This window comes from Macaca nemestrina, chromosome 15 (genome assembly GCF_043159975.1).
Source record: "Macaca nemestrina isolate mMacNem1 chromosome 15, mMacNem.hap1, whole genome shotgun sequence".
Classification (NCBI taxonomy): domain Eukaryota; kingdom Metazoa; phylum Chordata; class Mammalia; order Primates; family Cercopithecidae; genus Macaca; species Macaca nemestrina.
In genome coordinates, this window is record NC_092139.1 from 10,142,583 (window position 1) to 10,162,184 (window position 19,602).

The window sequence follows — 19,602 nt, forward strand, 5'->3', positions numbered from 1 at the left end:
CACATTGCCTAGGCTGGTCTCAAACTCCTGGGCCCAAGTGATCTGCCTTGGCCTCCCAAAGTGCTGAGATTACAAGTGTGAGCCACTGCACCTGGCGATGTTGTTTTTAAACACTAAACCATGCAAAAATGTTTATGGTGGCGTGTGGCCCTTAAGCCTTGAGTTTATGCTCTATCATCTTATCATAAGCAGCCCTGACCTCAGTTCAAGTCCCATTTGATCTTCCTCCCAGAAGCATGAACTTACACAAGGAACAACATCGCTTTGACCCATTTTTCACTCCTGTGGAATGGGGAGAAAACATTTGTTCCCCCTCCTCACAGTATGTTGAAGAATAAAGGAAGTAGAAATGGCTTCATGACCTGTAGAGTCTTTTTTTTGATTCGGAGTTTCGCTCTGTCGCCCAGGCTGGAGCGCAGTGGCCGAATCTCGGCTCCCTGCAAGCTCCGCCTCCCGGGTTCACGCCATTCTCCTGCCTCAGCCTCCCGAGTAGCTGGGACTACAGGCGCCCGCCATCTCGCCCAGCTAGTTTTTTGTATTTTTTAGTAGAGACGGGGTTTCACCGTGTTAGCCAGGATGGTCTCGATCTCCTGACCTCCTGATCCGCCCGCCTCGGCCTCCCAAAGTGCTGGGATTACAGGCTTGAGCCACCGCGCCCAGCCACTGTACAGTCTTAAATCTATTACCATGGTCTCAACACCAAAACAGAAACAAGCAAAAAATAACATCTTGGATTCAGATACTTGCAAGACTCAAATCTGAACCAAAGGAAAATGATTTATCCAGTCATATAGTTGCTAGTACATAACAGCAGTGATTATTATTAGCTAAGTCTTGAATATTAATATATCCCAAATAATTAGAAATCATTTATCCCAAACTCCCGGCCAGTTTGAACACACATTCTATTCTCCTTCCAACACACAGACGCATGCACGCACTGTAACGCAGAGAAATTGTATTAATGAGTTTGAGTACTATAAGTAAAAATCCAGGAATATCTTTATGACTGTGTATCAAAATCTCCTTCAGGGAGCAGAGACCATACAAATATTGTTAGTGCAGAATCCAAAGCTTTAGTCAACTGCACAGAGAAATGACTGACAGCATTCACTTGAGGTCAAGTCAAAATGAAAACGCTTACAGTTTCTATCCTGAAGGCTGAGTCTTTCCTGCATGGTTTGAATGCTGTGTTTAGTGTAACGCCAGCAAATGGAATGAAAGGCTTCCCAACCCTCCCTACATTGTTGCAGTTCACACAAAAGTCACAAGCTGATAATAACCTGTAGACCACATCTGGACCCAGACCTGTTCTCTGGCCTCCACAGGCTTTAAAACATTTGGAATTGCTTATTAATATTTAAATAGCTGCTGACTGCCCATAAAGATGTCAATTTCCCTGTACTCCTGGAAAACTGGAAGGCAAAACTAGCCCTACATTCTGCTAAGCATGACCATCTGCAGACAGCAGACTGCCTGCTCTCCCTGACATCCTCCAGGGACCCTGCCACTCCTATACCTGTCCCGTTTACTCATCTGCATAGCCTGCCTGGACCCTGTAGACATGCGGGTTTGACACCTTTCACATTTGCTTGGATCCGAATCTATTGCTTCCCTCTTAACTTCTACCCATTTGACATTTGTGACTGTGGTAGGATTAATACTGAAAAAAACAATGTTAACTTCTCCAAAGTAGCCCCTTGCTCCAAGAATCGATGATCTTTAAAATCAATATGTAAATTGCATGGGTTGGAATGAATCCTCTGGAGGCATTTCGGTCTCAGGGAACCTGCATTTGAAATCACCCATGGAGGCATGACTTCCTCCCACAGGTAAGACCACATGATGAAGGCAGTAGCCTGGATTAGAAGTCAGAGCACCGGAGCACTAATGCCAGTGCCTACATCCACCAGCCACGTGGCCTGGAGTAAGACCTTAACCTCCAAAGGTCTCCATTTCTTCAGTCATTGAAATGGAGAGGATGGTCCCACTCTCACCAACTCCCGCGGTTGTCAGGAGAACCACATAAGGCTAAATGGAAGATGCCTGGGTCAGTGACACAACTGTTCAGTGTCACCCTTTTATTTCCTCAAATTACCTTAAGTCCGATCTGTGATCTAGGTGCCTAGTTTTTCTTGTTTTTGTTTTGAAACAAGTGATGCTATCTTCCAAGGCAATTCCCACAGAAGAGCTCTGAAAATCCTGGAGCAATGAAGCACCTTGGCCTAAGGGTAAAGCTTGCTGAGATGATAACTTTGAGAAGGAGGTGAGAGAGTTAGAGGCGCATTGTACTGAAGCAGACCCTCCGGCGCTCATGTGCAACAGTCTTGGGGCTAGTCTCCCACTTCCTCTCCTGTTCTCTTGTAATCCCTTGAATGAAAATGTCAATTAAATCTGACACTGCCATGCTGAGGAGGACCCTCTAATGCTTCCCCTCACACTCAGGATAAGCAAGTCTTGGTCACCTGTGGTCACCACCCCAGCTGTCTCTTTATGTCCCTTAGGCACCAGCCACACTGGCTCCTTCCTGATCTTTGAATGCAGGCAGCTAATTTGTGACTCAGGGCCTTTGCATTGCTGATCTCTCTATGGAGAATGCCTTCCCCTGGCTCTTGGTATGGCTGCCTCTTTTAGACTTAAGGTCTTCAGTGATGCAGGGGCTTCCACTGACTACCCCATCTCAAGAAGTGCCTTTGTCAGTGTCTTCTCAAAACCATCAGCTCTGCCTCACCTTCTTTATCATAAAAACTTTCTTTTTCACTGTTCCATATACCAAATCTGAAATTAACTATTGATTATGGATGGTGACTCTCCATTAGATTATAAGCTCCGAGGGGGGAGGAATGTCCCTGCCTGGGAGTCCCAGGTATGTCTGTCATCTAGCACAGCGCTTGGCCTAAACTAGATGCTCCATAAACATTTACTGAGTAAACAAAGAATGGATGGACAGATGAATGAGAGATAAAAACCTGACAATCTTTGCTACTTACTAGATAGGTAGTCTTGGACACCTTAGTAACCTTTCAAATTCTCAGTTTCCAAACAGCAAATGAGAATAAAATACCCTGTCAGGCAGCTGTTTTGGGATCTAAATGAGATCATGTATTTTAGGTCTCAGTGGAAAGCCGGTACACAGTAGGTCCTCAGAAAGAGTAGTTTTTAGAAAGACCCCATTGAATATGGCTTGTCTCCCTCGTAATGACGAAATCTGAGATTTCAGCACTGCACTGGTGGCATGTGAATGTTTGCTCATATAGCAAGAGGGAGAAGAGGTTTCATGTCCAAATAGATGTGCAGAGCGTTGGTTTAAACAAGTTTAATCAGGTTTTTTTATTGCAGGACATCTCAGAGCCCTGAAATTATTGATTTGTTTTCTGACTCTCCATGAGAATTTAACATGTAGCATTTCCCCTAAACTCGTTTGACCACAGTACTTTTCTTAGGGGGAAGGTGCTATCTACCAGAGTTAGCTTTCCAAGGAACGTAATTTGGGAAATGCTACTACTGTAACTGCTGTTATTTTATCCAATGCATTCCTAAAAGAATCCAGTGAAGAGTATTCAACATAAACTTGTTGATTGCTTCTGTAAGTTTCTTCCATAATTTCCTTCCTTCCTTCCTTCCTTCCTTCCTTCCTTCCTTCCTTCCTTCCTTCCCTCCCTCCCTCCCTCCCTCCCTCCCTCCCTCCCTCCCTCCTTTCTTTTCTTTCTTTCTTTCTTTCTTTCTTTCTTTCTTTCTTTCTTTCTTTCTTTCTTTCTTTCTTTCTTTCTTTCTTTCTTTCTTTCTTTCTTTCTTTCTTTCTTTCTTTCTTTCTTTCTTTCTTTCACTGAGACAGAGTTTCACTCTTGTTGCCCAGGCTGGAGTGCAGTGTCACGATCTTGGCTCACTGCAACCTCTGCTTCCTGGGTTCAAGCAATTCTCCCACCTCAGCCTTCCGAGTAGCTGGAATTACAGGTGCCCGCCACCGCGCCTGGCTAATTTTGGTATTTTTAGTAGAGGTGGGGTTTCACCATGTTGGCCAGGCTGGTCTTGAACTCCTGACCTCAGGTGATCCACCCACCTCGGCCTCCCAAAGGGCTGTGATTACAGGCATAAGCTACCATGCCCAGCCAGTTTTCATTATAAACCTACTTCCAATGTTGATTTTGTATCTGTATAATCATAGAAGAGAATTTCTATGAAAATTTTAAAACGAAGTGGGAGAAGCAGTGAAGGTAGATTATGTATGTCTTGTATGGCACGTGTCAAAACCAGCACCTCCCTTTCCCCACCAAAAACGGTAATAAAATGGTAATTCCCAAATCAACCAGCAGGTGGCTCTCGAAGACTAAATTTGAGAAAAAGACCATTATTCTCAAACTGATTTGGCAAATTCCTCCCTAAGGGTCTGTATGATTTCCAACCATAACCTCCAGATTTGCCAGGAAAAAAAAAAAAAAAAAAAAGCCTGAAATTCATCAATGTAGGTGAATTGGCCAGAGGAATTACAATCCATAATCACCAGCAAAACAAGAAGAAATTAAAGGCTCTGTAACTTCATCACATGGCACACCAGGCCACCAAGTCATTAACTTTACCCAATCTTATTTTCTTTTTCTAAGGGGCATGAAAAGGAGGGGAGAGGGAAGGTAGGCAGTATAGGTAGAAGAATAAAATTTTTAAAAAAAATTTTACTTGTTGTTTAAATAGCCACTTGTAATAAGCAAGATAATTTTAGGTGCTCTGTGAACATATTTTAAATCTTCAATACTTATTATTTTATTGTCTATTAAAAAGCATAACTAGCTGGGTGCAGTGGCTGATACCTATAATTCCAGCACTTTGGGAGGCCGAGGCAGGAAGATTGCTTGAGCTCAGAAGTTTGAGACCAGTCTGTGCAACACAGTAAGACCCCCTCTCTACTAAAAACAAAAAACAATAAATTAGCTGGGCTTGGTGGCACACACCTGTAGTCCCAGCTATTCGGTAGGCTGAGGCAGGAGGATCACTGGTGCCCAGGAGATTGAGACTGCAGTGAGCCATGATCGCACCACTGCACTCCAGCCTAGACGAAGAGCCAGACCCTGTCTCAACAACAAAAAAAGTATAACCAGTGGATATAGCAGTATTAAGGTAGTAAAATATGCTTTTTTAAAAAAAAAAAAAAAAGTGTATCCAAATAGAAGAGAGTAAAATTGAGTAACATTCTGGTATGTATATGACAAAAACTGTGATAACTCAAATATTGCAAAAAATTTTTGAAGTTTAAAGGGGATCAGTGGCATTTGTGACAACCCAATCTAATCCACTCTCTCTGCAGAGCTATCTTAGAAGGTAAGCTTATTTGTCAATTATTAATTCAGTCATTTGCTCAGCTGCTTACAGAGGCACTCAGGATTTTTTTTTTTTTTTTTTTTTTTTTTTTGCAGCATCTGCTATGTGCCATGCTCTCTGCTAGTGAACAGAGCACAGAGACATAAAAACTAAAATGTAAATACCCCCAGTGCCTTCTTAACATTATGCATTCTTTCAACAAATACTAATGGAAGGCACGCAAGGCACCGGGGGATCAAATGATAAAGACAGACAGAGGCGCAGCTCTCCTGCCCTCCTGGACATTATTGCTTCCTAGGAGAGCTGACCATGAGTCAAGTGGCCACATAGTTAAATATGAAATGAACACTAGTCATCATCTGCATCTTATGAGTGCGCATCATCAGAGGTGTCCACCCAATCTACAAGAAAGTCTGGAGGGCTTCCTTGGAGTCTGAGGGGCGCTGGAGGTGAGACCTGGAGGTGAGCAGGAGTCAACTAGGATGAGGGACCAGCGCAGCCTACAGGAAAAGCTGCCTGGGGGGAGAAAGGACCAACAGCAAGGACTGAGAAAAAGGCTGTTGTGACCAGGGTTCAGAGCGGGCATGGAGGACTGAGGTTGCAGTCTTCCTGGTCATTCATTCATTCAGCAAATTTCTGCATGTAAACTACGTGTGGTCTAGTGCCTGCTATTTCGAGTTTGCAAGTATACTCCACACAGGTTTGTTTGCTTGTTTATAAATTATATGTGCGTAAGATATTCTTATGTAATATGAAATGTAAAAAAAAAAAAAAACATGTTTGAAGGGACAGGAGAAGGTTTAAATATAATTTTTTTCAGACAGAGTTTTGTTCTTGTTGTCCAGGCTGGAGTGCAGTAGCATGATTCGGCTCACTGCAACCTATGCCTCCCAGGTTCAAGCGATTCCCCTGACTCAGCTGGGATTACAGGCACACGCCACCGTGCCCAGCTAAATTTTGTATTTGTTTTTAGTAGAGACAGGGCTTCACCACGTTGACTAGGCTGGCCTACAACTCCTGACCTCAGGTGATCTGCCTGCCTCAGCCTCCCAAAGTGCTGGGATTACAGGTGTGAGCCACCGTGCCCAGCCAGTTTAAATAGAATTTGTAATTGTTCACACTGTCTGCACTATGGGCCATTGGGTCTCATGCTTCAGAGACCACTCCTCTGAAAGAAGAGCTTACTAGGATTTGCCTAAAGTCATTCAGCAAACCTGAAGCCATGGCTTCTGGCCTCAGTCCAGGGCCCCATCCAGTCAAACATTGGCTCCTAGACCTGAGGTCTCGGGAGAATCACCCGGAGGGCTTATTCAAACACACACAGCCTGGCCCCACCCTCAGAGCTCCTGATTCAGTAGGTGTGGGGAAGGGCATGGAAATTTGCATTTCCAGCAAGACCTCAAGTAATGCTGATGCTGTGATTCATCAGTCCGCTACATCATTTCTTGAAGCCTGGTCCCTGGCCCCTCGCCCAGACCCTGCGTACGGTCTGTTAAAAGTGCAGATTGCTCAGCCACATCCTGTGCCTTAAGATCTAGAGTCTCTGGGGATGAAACCCAAGAATCTGCATTTTAAGTGACTTCCCCCAGGACACTGTGATAAATGCAAATATCTGAGAAGTATGGCTCTACAAAGATTAAGTGCCTCATGTTGTGAGGCCTTGGTGGGGGTCCTACCTTTGGAGGAAGGGCACTGACCAGCTGGCATGCAACAGCTGGGAGTTGAGCTGAGCTCTCTCCCCAGAACTGCCAGGCCTGGCCCACACCCTGGACACAGGCAGCACCGCGCTTACCTTGCAGGCGGTAGAGCTGCCCCGTGCTGTGCTGCCGTGTGATGTGCTGCCAGTAGGCGCTGCGAGGCAGGGGCACCATGGTGCTCAGTGAGGCAGCCCGCTCACTCATCTTCATCTGGAGCTGCAGCCAAAGAGAAGAAAGTTGTGTGTCAGGAACACTGGGGCTGAAAGAGGCCTGACTGAGGAAACAGGAGAGCATGGAGTACAAGAACCACAGAGCTGGCCAGGCTGCAAATCAATGGGCATTGACTGATGGCAGTGGGCACGGTGGCCAGCTACTGTTTTTGCTTACTTAGCAGCATCCATTCTTTACCCTGCTTGCAACAGTGCATTGATGATGTTCCTCTGGGGAGCTTCCCTCCAACTCAGCTCAGTCCCTCCAGTCCTGGTGGGGCTGACTCCCCCATTCACTTTAGGGTTGGGCTGGTGAGCCACACCAGACCAGTCAGAAAGAATTCATTGAGACATTATTAGAATTTTTGTGGAAGAGAGAATCAGCAGAAGTGAGCTAAAGATTTGTGACTGCTTTGTTCATTGCTCTATCCCCAGAGTCTAGAATATTGCCCTGCACAGAGGAGATATACAAGTAACATATGTTGAATAAATGAACCTTCTTGTGGAGTTGATAAGAGGTTGGAGATGGGACTGGAGGCTATCTTGGAACTATGAAGGGACCAGGTGACAGTGAGTAGACACCGTTCAGAAGAAGACAGCCAAGAAAAGGAGAGAAATCTTGACAAGCTCCACTGAGACCTTGGATCCCACTGAATCCAGAGGCTGGCCCCAGACTTTTCAATTGTATTAACCATTTCATTCTTTTCAGTTTTGGTTGTTTGTTTGTTTGTTTGTTGTTGTTTGTAGGTTTGTTTTTGAGACAGAGTCTTGCTCTGTCACCAAGGCTGGAGTGCGGTGGCACAATCTCAGCTCACTGCAACCTCCGCCTCTGGGCTCAAACAATTCTCCTGCCTCAGTCTCCCGTGTAGCTGGAACTACAGGCGCACGCCACCACGCCTGGCTATTTTTGTTTTTTATTTTTAGTAGAGATGGGGTTTCTCCATGTTGGCCAGGCTGGTTTCAAACTCCTGACCACCCGCCTTAGCCCCCCAGAATGCTAGGATTACAGGTGTGAGCCACCACACCTGGCCTAATTCTTGTCAGTTTAAACTGGCTTGTGTTGGGTGTTCTAGCATCAGAAAGAGAGGGAAAAAAAGTCTGCTTGAACAAGTAACTTTTTTTGACAAATTATTGTTCCAGACATTGAGGGAGGAAAAAAGATGAAATGGCTTTTGGCAGCAGGCAACTCTAAAGACACAGTTCTGGTCCCCCAGATTATCAGAGAGCAGTCAATGGCCTGACCAACCACATCGGGGAAATAATTGTACAAAAGAAGGAAAGTTTCAGAGAGAAAAGAGCCTGTAGGATGGGTAGAATAAAAGGAAAGGTGAACGGGGTCAATGCATGCAAGAAGAATGGGGATGCAAGTGGAAGCAGCCCTCCAGGCACCCCCATATCTGAGCCCTGGTCTTAGACACAATCATGATGCAGGTTGATTATGCCATTGTGTAAGAAGTCACTATTTGCAAAGTTGGATTTCCTGGATACTTGAATATCAAATAATCCATTCCCATCTTTAAAAAAATTCACCCACAAAGACTTATGCAAGATGTTCATTGGGAGGTAATTGGACATTGGCGAAAGCTGACAGCTATTTAAGTATCCCCTCATTCAAGGCCTGGTTATCTAAAAGTAGGCACAATGTAATACCTGGCAAAGAGGGAAGATTTACATGAATTGGGAATGAAACATTTATATATTGTACCATGAAGGAAACACAGGGGGTTACAGACCTGGTGCAATGTCATTTTAGTTACTCATATGAAAATTGTTGGCATTAAACATCTGTCCATTTGGGAAGTATGAGAGTTTGATGAGATGATACGTACTTAGCCTTACCTAGCAACAAATAGGTAAAGAGGAAAAATGAAGACGATGATGATGACGATGATGACGATGATGATGATGATGATGATGATGATGATGATGATGATGATTAGAAATTGCAATGAATATTTTAGGATTTTTTAAAAAATATTTTCAATCTCTTAAAGAAAAAAAGTCTCCACGGTACACATCTCATCAGCATGGTAGTTTCAGGCATAATTCACTCAGTAAAGCCAAAATAATAGGAGGTTTCCTATGTTGAAGACCAAAACTCCTTGTAGTTGATGAGATTCAACTTGAAATAAAGATTATATACTCACTCAAAATATAATTTAATTTATAGTCATTGAATTTACATTTGCTGAATCGAATTCCCTGTCCCTATAATAATTCCACAATTACCAAAACATGTCCCCAAGTGGAATCATAAAGCATTAGGTTCCATGAGGACAACTTTTCCTAAAAATAAGCTCTTAGATTAAAAGGTCCAAAACCTAAGTACTAAGCTAGTAGAAAAATTCTGCAGCTGTTTCCTGTTTTTAATTTTTAAAATGTATTTTTGATGGACAAATAATAAGTATGCATATTTATAGAGTACAATGTGACGTTTTTATCTATGTATATACAATAAAAAGATTCACTTGAGCTAATTAACATATCCCTCACCTCATCAACTTCTCTTAGTGGTTGTTTCTGTATACAAGAAAGTCTAAAAAAATCCAAAATGATTTACCAGTGACTCTTAGTAACACTGTATTTCATGTGCATGGAATTCAAAAAATAAAAGAAGGAAAAGAACTCAATTGAGAGGTACTGGTTATTTGATTTTCTTAATATAAAGAGATTCTATTTAATTTAACAGAAAATTTATATAAAGAAAACATTTGTGGAATACTAGTCACTTCAAATTATTCACTGCTTCACTGCAAATATATTTAGGCAACCCAGCATAATTTGACTGTATTTTTAGAAAGCTGATTCGGGATCGAGAGTGAAATGACAGCAATGCCACATTTTGAAGAGGAGAACAGTACAAAGCCTGGCTCTCTAGTTCTTTCTCAACCCTTTGGGAAAATATCTAATTTTATGAAAGGAGCATTTTAATTGTCTTTGGACAAAAAGAAAAGCCTTTTAACAATGCAGAAATGTCTGCATAATTGTGTAAGGGAGAAAAGACTTAGGAAGTCGTTTGGCGAGAATCCAGCAGGCAGATTTCTGCTCCCGCTTCTGTGACGCTCCAAGTCCCTCTATCCTTGATATCAACCACCAGTGGAGGGCTGCAAGTGGCACTGATGTACCACCCTGGTGGAAATAGCAGTTAGTACTCATTTTTGGAGGAGTTAAAATTGGGTTACCTGGAGTGCCGCAGGTCCTCAAATAACGTCAAGTCACTCAGCTTTGTTTCATTACGACTTTGATGTGAACATAAAAATCTCTTCCTGGCAGGGTCACTGTCTGTGTAGCTTGGGCATGTTCTCCCCATGCCTGCTTGGGTTTTCTCTGGGTCCTCTGCTTTCCTTTCATAGCCCAAAACTGCCTGTTGGCTTCATTGGTGTGTCTCAATGGTCCCTGTCTCAGTGGGTGTGGGTATCGGTGAGTGTGTCCTGGGATGGGAGGGCATCCTGTCCAGGCTGGGTCCCATCTGGCACCCAGAGCTGCAGAGATGGGCTCTGGCCACCCGTGATCCTGAACTGGAATCACTGGGTAAATAATCATCTTGTTTTTATTAATCTTTCTTAAATGTACGTATAGCTCAAATTTATTTCAATGTGTAATATTAGAAGTGTTTTTGTCTTTATCTAGAAGTTTGGTAAGGTTTTTGTAACCAGAAATATGCTATAGGAATTTAACTCTTCTTTATATCAGTCAGCCTACGGGAAAATTGGTTTTGTTATATGTCCCTCCGCTAAAGTCACAGAATCTATCAACAACGTTAAATGAGGGCTTACTGTATTTGGAGAGAAGGATTACATACAGTCTTCCTACCTAAAAACCTATATATTTTATATAGGTTTTTTTACAATAAATATAATATCCTCACATTAACAAGTAAAAATAAAAATTACCCCAAGCCATAGAATTGTAAAGTATGGGGATTTCCCCTGTAAGGTGACACAGACATTCTTGAAAAACCTCCCATTCACAAAATTGTGGGAAAATTCAGGGAGTGGGTTGACCATTCAAATGTATGCCTATTTACAACCAAAGTCATTGTTACTTTAGAGGATAGCTTGCACAGCCCAGCTAGACTGGAGGTTGATTTGGGGTTATAAAAAAATGTAGAAAACACTTGATTGGAAGTGCTGGCTTGAGGAAGTCCAGGTGATAGACGTGGAGAAGAGGCTCTTGCAGAAAGCTGGCAATGGTGGCTGTGCAGCCACATGAGCAGGAGCTGAGCACGGCTGCAAAGGCTGGGCACACCCCCTAACAGGGAGGGAGTCCAGGGACCTGTGCTCATGGCTCATCTTCTGGAAGAGGCCCTGCCTGTGCACCAGTCTATTAAGTACCTTTTCCTTTCCAGCTTAAGGTTACAATTTCATTCCTGCTAATCTATGCTTCCTTTTCTCAGGAAAAATTGCTTAGGAACCAACACAACCTTAATATTGTAATCAATTTCCAATTTTTCAAATATATCTGAGGTCAGTGGCGATATAGAAATGGTGTGGCCGGGTGCGGTGACTCATGCCTGTAATCCTAGCACTTTGGGAGGCCGAGATGGGTGGATCATGAGGTCAGGAGTTCAAAACCAGCCTGGCCAACATGGTTGAAACCCTGTCTCAACTAAAAATACAAAAGTTAGACACGGTGGCAGTGAGCTGAGATCATGCCACTGTACTCCAGCCTGGGCGAAAGAAAGACACTTCATATCCAAAAAAAAAAAAAAAAAAAAAGAAACGGTGTTATAGTGGAACAAACTGTATACTATACGTAACCCACACTCCTGACCTCGTATAACCTACTAAAATCATGTCCCTGGACTCTATAAAAAACAACCACAAAAATTACAAATAATCCACTATTCCTGTGTCAGAAAAATTTAAAAGAATCGTGGAACATTAGAGTTGGAAGAACCATGGGGGATATCCAGCCCAGTCTCCTGAGTTAACTGGTCAAGGGACTATATATCCTCATGCTAATGGCCAAACTTCTTAGACTGGGGGGCTCTGATCTTGATACCCTTCCCATCTCAGGCCTTAACACAGCCTAAACCACACCACTCAGCCCAGCCAGTTCCAACCACCAGGAAACCCATTGCACATCTGCTCCTAAGCCCAAAGGTTCTCCCCATGACTTACATGGCTAACTTCAACCTTCCCTTCAGGAGTCAGCTCAGGAGTCACCTCCTTTACATACTCTCCTGATATCTCTTCTCCTCCCTTAACAGGATCAGGTGCTTCTACCAGATATCTCATCATTTCACTGTTTTGTGATAGTCACTAACCTAGCTCCTGCTCTAGACCATGAACTGCTGAAAAGTAGGGATTATCTTTTATCTCTGTATCCTCTCCCCAGCACCTAACTACAGCCTTCAGAGACTTAACAAATGTGTAATGAATGAATGAATGAACCCAGGCTTTGCCTAAGTAGCAGAAAATAGTCTTCAAAATAAATCCCAACCAAGCTATCAAGTTAGAAGCACTGTTAGCCCAAGGCTGAATTCATGCTGAAACTTTAGGTCCAGGTTAAATTAACATGGCTGTGATTGATTGTGGGTTTAGGTCCTGGTTAAATTAACATGGCTGTGACTGACTGTGGGGAACGTGGCAATAAGACTACTTCACTCGTCTTTGCCATTCAAGTGATGAGCAGAGGCAGGGCCTTGGGGAAAGATCTTTCTTATGTGTATATGCACAATCATTTAGGACCATCCAACAGCAGGGAAGTTTAGCACTGCACATTTATTAATTCTATTAGCGGTGTTAGCTCAAGATCCCACCAGAGTAGAAAGACAAGTCTTTGTGAAAGTCAAACAAATGCCTTCTTGTGCTTCAACACTAGAACTTTCCCTCTAAACAGTAGGAATGCATACAGGTGTCTGCCTAACCCGGCCTAAGTGAGTCATAAAGCAATCAATCAACTTATGTCATCAACTGGGTTTTGAATGCCCAAAAAGTATCATGCTGCTGGGGAGAGAAGCTAACCATGGAACAAGAGACCCATGTTATAATGTAGAAGCAGAAGACGCTTTGCTTAATGCAAGTTGTTTGGGATTACAGGTCTCTTTTCTCTTAGTTATTAGAGACACATGATGAAACTGTATAGAAATTAACAAAAATACTCAGATGGATATAAAAAGAAGAATGAAGTTCTGATACATGCTACAACACGTATGATTCTGAAAACATTGTGCTAGTCACGAAAGTGCAGGGATTGTATTATTCCATGCTATGGCTTGAATGTTTGTCCCCTCCAAAAGTCCTGTTGAAATTTAATTGTCTTGCGACTATTTTGGGAGGCGGAACCTTTCAAAGGTGCTGCCATTATCTCAGGAGTTCATTTGTAACCATCTGACGAGTTCTTCCTGCCCATTGCGCAAATAAAATCAATTCATGGAGATCATGGCATTGCACTAAAGAAAGAGCTTGATTGACATGAAGTCAGACACACCACGTGGGAAATGGAGTTATTAGTCAAATCAATCTCACCGAAGGCTCAGAGGTCAGGAGCTTTTTAAAGATAGTTTGGCAGTCAGGGGTTAGCGTGTTGGTGTTGCTGATTGGTTGGAGATGCGATCATAAGGGTGTGGAAAATGGTCCTCATGTGTTGAGCCCACTTCTGGGTAGGACCACAGGACTAGTTGAGTTACAGGTCTGGGTGGGGCCATCTGGTTGTCAGAAATGCAGAAATCTGAAAAGCCATCTCAAAAGGCCAATCTCAGGTTCTGCAATAGTGATGTTATTTGCAGGAATAATTGGGGAAGTTGCAAATCTTGTGGCCTCTAGTATAATGTCTGGTTATTTTTAAACTACATCTACATCTTAGAAGAATTCAGACCCCTCTTATCCTCCTAACTTGGCCTTTCATTAATTTTACAAGGGCAGTTTAGTTTCGGGGAAGGGCTATTACCACTTAAACTAAAAACTAAATTTCTCTCAAAGTGAGCTTGGCCCATGCCCCGGAATAAATGAAGGCAGCCGGCTTGTGAGGCTAGAATCAAGATGGAGTCAGCCATGTCAGATTTCTCTTACTGTCATAATTTTTCAAAGGCGGTTTCAGGTTTATTACTGCAGGAGTATGTTCATCCCCTCTTGGTCTCTCTTCCTGTCCTCTCTACTCTTTCACCATGTGATACTTTCCAACATGTTACAACACAACAGGAAGGCCTTTTCCAAGATGCCAGCACCTTGATCTTGGACTTCCCAGTCTCTAGAACTGTGAGAAGTAAATTTCTGTTCATTATAAATTACCCAGTCTTTGGTATTCTGTTATAGCAGTAAAAATAAACTAAGATATTCCATTTATATGAAATATCCCAAATAAACAAATCCCTAGAGAGAACATAGAACAGTGGTTGCTGAGGCCTAGAGGGTACTGTCAAAAATATTTGAGAAGATTTATTCTGAGCCAAATATGACTGACCATGGCCCATGACACAGCCCCACTAGATCCTGTGAACATCTGCCCAAGGTGGTTGGGCTACAGCGTGGTTTCACATATTTTAGGGAGATATAAGACATCAATCAATACAAATAAGATGTACATTGGTTTGATCCAGAATAGGTGAGACAACCCCAAATGGGGGCTTCCAGGTCATAGGTAGATTCAAAAATTTTCTGATTGGCAATTGGTTGGAGGAATTTATCTAAAGGCCTGGAATTAACGGAAAGGAGTATCTGAGTTAAGATAAGGGGTGGTGGAGACCAAGGTTTTTATGAAGCAGATGAAACCTTCAGGTGCCAGGCCTCAGAGAGAATAGATGGTAAATGTATCTTATCAGAATTAAAAGGGCACCAGACTCTTAGTTAATTCTCTCCTGGATCAGAGAAAAAACCTGGAAAGGGAAGAAGATTCTCTACAGAATGTAGATTTTCCCCGCAAGAGACAGCTTTGCAGGGTCATTTCAAAACATGTCAAATAAATATATTTTGGGGTAAAATACTTCAATTTCTTTCAGGGCCTGCTATCTCTCATGTTGGTATCTTACTCCTACAAAGAGTCTGTTTTGTCAGTCTTAAGGTCTGTGTTTTAATGTTAATGCTGGTCAGTTTTGCCTGAACTCCAAAGGGAGGAGGATATCATGAGGCATGTCTGACCCTCACTTCCCATCATGGGCTGAACTAGTTTTTCCGGTTAACTTTTGAATGCCCTTAGCAGAGAACAGATGTCCTTCCAGTTGGCTGAGGAGCTTAGAATTTTATTTTTGATATGCAGAGGTGATAGCTGAAGAAGGTGTGGTTTCTTTGACTTCAAAAAAAAAAAAGAAAATTGTTTTCGAATCAGTTGTGATAGTTTCACAAACCTGACTACATTAAAACCATTAAATTGTACAGTTTGAAAGGGTACATGTGTATGGTACGGTACATGTGGTATGTTCATATCTCAATAAACCTGTTACCAAAAAAAAAGCAGATAGTAGTATATGCCTTGAAAATTATTTTAAAAACATGATAATAATCCCAGCACTTTGGGAAGCCGAGGCAGGCAGATCACGAAGTTAGGAGATTGAGACCATCCTGGCTAACATGGTGAAACCCCATCTCTACTAAAAATACAAAAAAAAAAAAAATAGCAAAAATACAAAAAAATTAGCACAGCATGGTGGCAGGTGCCTGTAGTCCCAGCTACTTGGGAGGCTGAGGCAGGATAATGGCGTGAACCTGGGAGGCAGAGCTTGCAGTGAGCCGAGATGCACCACTGCACTCCAGCCTGGGCAACACAGCGAGACTCTGTCTAAAAAGAAAAACAAAAAATAGCATGATATGATGAATTAGTGAGTGGCTACTTCTGGTCAAGCAGCCCCGGGGAAAGTACCATTGAAGGAAGACATGACTGACAACCGGCTGAAGCACGGTCCCCCATCATTATTGTTGTTAACAGCACAGTAAAAGTCTTGTAAAAACTTCTCACTACTCACAGTGAGTGAAGGGCTGATTGCCAAGGCCCTTTCCTCATGATGGTGAGAAAATTCTATCAGCCCTCTTGGGAGACAAAAAGATTCTAATGACTGGACCACTGTGCATAGCTTGTCACTGAGAAAAGAAAAACAACTGTCTCCCACATCTGCCAAATGCATTTCTGGTTTCCCGGTTCCTCATTTGGTTTCACTGACACTTACTTGTTGCTAGCGCACTTCTTTCATGAGTCTGAGACCAGGAGAACAGAGCAGTGGCAGGTCTTAGCCTCAATACTGTACCATATTGTCCTTCTCTGGAATCCAACTGTTTTTACGGTAGAGCACTGTGTTTTGCAAAATTGAACAGCACAACAGGATGTAATTGTTTTCTGCTTCAGTCAGTCATGAGTACCATATGCCGTCTTTGTGACACCAGTCTGGATTCATTCAGAAAGGAGCACAAATCTTCACATGGCAAAAAGATCAGCACCTCAATACTTAATGCCATCGTCATCAAGCTCCTAAATTTTCATCAGGTTGCTCCTTGAAGTATGAATAACTCAAGTGGGGTCTTTGCCAATACCAACTCTGCATATGCAAATTGCATTGTAATTTTCCTTTCATTCAACCTGGGCCCTAAAGCTACTGAATAAAGACACTGTCTTGAAAAGATTCAGCTGATTTGGAAGCCACATCCACGCCTGAACACATTCTCAACCTGAGAAACTTCCAATTCTAATCGTATCTTCTGTTTCGTATACAAAACTCAACTAATTTTCCATCAGTATTTCAAGCACAAAATATGGGCAAAGTTGAGTCAGAAGGGCCATCTCAGTCCGAGAGAGAAAGAGTAAAACCATGTTCCAAATGAAGCCAGCCTCTGAATACCTGCTTTTCTCACTCTGCTGAAATCTCAGCTCTCATCTACACTGCCCTCTACATTCACTGACATTCTCCAGGTAGCTTCCTGAACAACACCTTTGGGTTCTGCCTACTTATTCTTCTGTGAAAATAATATTTGAAACATGATCTCCCTATGCTTTCTGGGTCCTGGGTCAGCAGTTCAGTTATCCAACTGCAAGCAGAAGCATTACCTGGAGGGCTTGTTCGAATGCAGATTCCTGGCCCCACTCCTAGGGTTTCCAGGGGTGGAGTCCAGGAATTTTTTTTTTTTTTTTGAGATGGAGTTTTGCTCTTGTCACTGAGGCTAGAGTGCAATGGTGCACTCTTGGCTCACTGCAACCTGTACCACCCGGGTTCAAGTGATTCTCCTGCCTTAGCCTCCAGAGAAGCTGGTATTACAGGGACACGCCAGCACACCTAGCTAATTTTTGTATTTTTAGTAGAGATGAGGTTTCACCATGTTGGCCAGGCTGGTCTCGAACTCCTGACCTCAGGTGATCCACCCGCCTTGGCCTCCCAAAGTGCTGGGATTACAGGCGTGAGCCACCACTCCCGGCCAAGAATTTGTATTTTGTAACAAGTTCCCAGATGGTTTTGATCTTAAATGATTTAGGACCCATGCTTTGAGAATTACTGTTCTGTGCTATTTATTACCTCTAGACCAATCATTCTGGGAAATTTTCCACTGTGGTAAGAGCCCACATGAAAGTCAGAAAATCTGAGTTAAAGTCTGGAATCCGCCACGAATAACTGCATGACCCTAGGCTCATTACTTAGTCTCCCTTAGTCCTTAATATCTTGCCAATAAAAAAGAGAGAAAATAGTTCTCGCTTTGCAGCCAATTCTTAGGCCCTGCATAATTCATTGTGGAGTTCCATAGTTATTACCAATATTTATAATTAGCTCTATATCATGATATTGTCTTTAGCAAGACTTTCTGAAAAAAGTCATAATAGAAGTAGTCACATTTTCTTTTCAAATCTGAATATCTGATATTGGACTGTATTTCTAGCTTGAGGGCAGAAGCCTTAAAATATTTTTAGGCAACAACGACAAAAAGCCATACATAAAACCACCAAATAATATGCTTAGAGAATACATTGAATCACCTGGTTTCAGTGAATGTGCAATGAATCCAAAGAACAGGCTTGAGTTAAGATGTTGCTATAGGCATGGAACCATTGCAGGAACAGGAAAAAAGCAAAAAAGCTCTAAACCCTCACATTCAGTCATGACCCCTGCAGGGAGTTTACAGTCTCCAAGGTAGCTCTGTCGTTGGGTCTGGTAGTATTTTGCCTGGCACCAAAAAGTGGGGATGTCCATATTTTGTGATACTACCTTTTGTTTTCTTTTCCTTTTTTTTTTTTTTTTTTTTTGAGACGGAGTCTCACTCTGTCTCCAGGGTGGAGTGCAATGGTGTGATCTTGGCTCACTGCAACCTCCACCTTCCGGGTTCAAGTGATTCTCTTGCCTCAGCCTGCCAAGTGGCTGGGACTACAGGTGTGTGCCACCACATCCAGCTAACTTTTGTATTTTTAGTAGAGATGGGGTTTCACCATGTTGGCCAGGATGGTCTCGATCTCTTGACCTTGTGATCCACCCACCTCAGCCTCCCAAAGTGCTGGGATTACAGGTGTGAGCCACTGCGTCCAGCCTATTACCCGTTTTTTTACACGTAATAAATTATATTATTCTTCCTTTTGCTGTATTTTTTATTATGTTCAGAAAATACAGAAAAACATATAAGGTAGATTTTAAATCACCCCATATCCATTACCCAGAAAAACAAAACAAAGAAATAAAAACCATTTTTGAACATATTAGTATATTTTCTTCCACCCTCCTTCCTCTCTCCTCTCTCTCTCTCTCTCTCTCTCTCTCTGTTTTTTTCTTTCTTTCTTTGCCAGGGCCAATATTTTTAAAAAGGTACATACATAATGTATATTTAACACAAACTGGACATATTCTTATGCCATTCTGGTTTTTCATTTAGTATATTATGAACATATCCTGACATTCCTAATTACTGTCTTCTACAGCATCATTTTAATGTCTGGATCTCAGTCCATCCTTTGGCTGTATCATACTTTGTTTGTTCATCTCCGTAACCACTTTTTAATTTACCAGATGAGACGGTAAAATTAAATTCTGACACAATCTCCTTTGTAACATTTTTTTTTTCCTGCTGACCACAATTTTCCTCCTGGGACCTACTATATTGAGGACTGTTCTGATAACCAGTTTTTAAATGAATATTAGAATTTCATTTTAATTTGCATGTTAAAATGGATTTTTAGACGGACTCAAAAATTACTCATGTTACTGCTATATCAAAAAAGTAGATGAGATGGTAATTTCATTTTTATTCTTACACAGAGGAGCCTTACCTTCACATTATTGTGCAACAGACTAATCTGTAGCCAATAAGAAGAGAAAAGGTAAATCTTTGTGCAGTGATACGAAATGATCGTAAAAACAAAGGAAGGCAATTATTAATCAAACCGATTCACAGAGAGAGCTTGTCATTCAGATGGGTTTAAATACTGTCTATCGACAACCTGACAATTCCCATCTGGAAATCAGCAACCCTTATCTCTCC

The 19,602-nt window shown here is 42.3% G+C and overlaps 1 protein-coding gene across 2 annotated transcripts in view; it reads right to left on the bottom strand.

Moving 5' to 3' along the window:
* Window positions 1-19,602, bottom strand: part of LOC105470641 (docking protein 5) — a 174,025-nt gene that overhangs the window by 1,912 nt on the left and 152,511 nt on the right. For both annotated transcript variants that reach the window (XM_011722802.2, XM_011722803.2), the window contains exon 7: window positions 7,106-7,226. In XM_011722802.2, coding sequence (XP_011721104.1) covers window positions 7,106-7,226 — 121 coding nt within the window. The remainder of the gene's footprint in view (window positions 1-7,105; window positions 7,227-19,602) is intronic.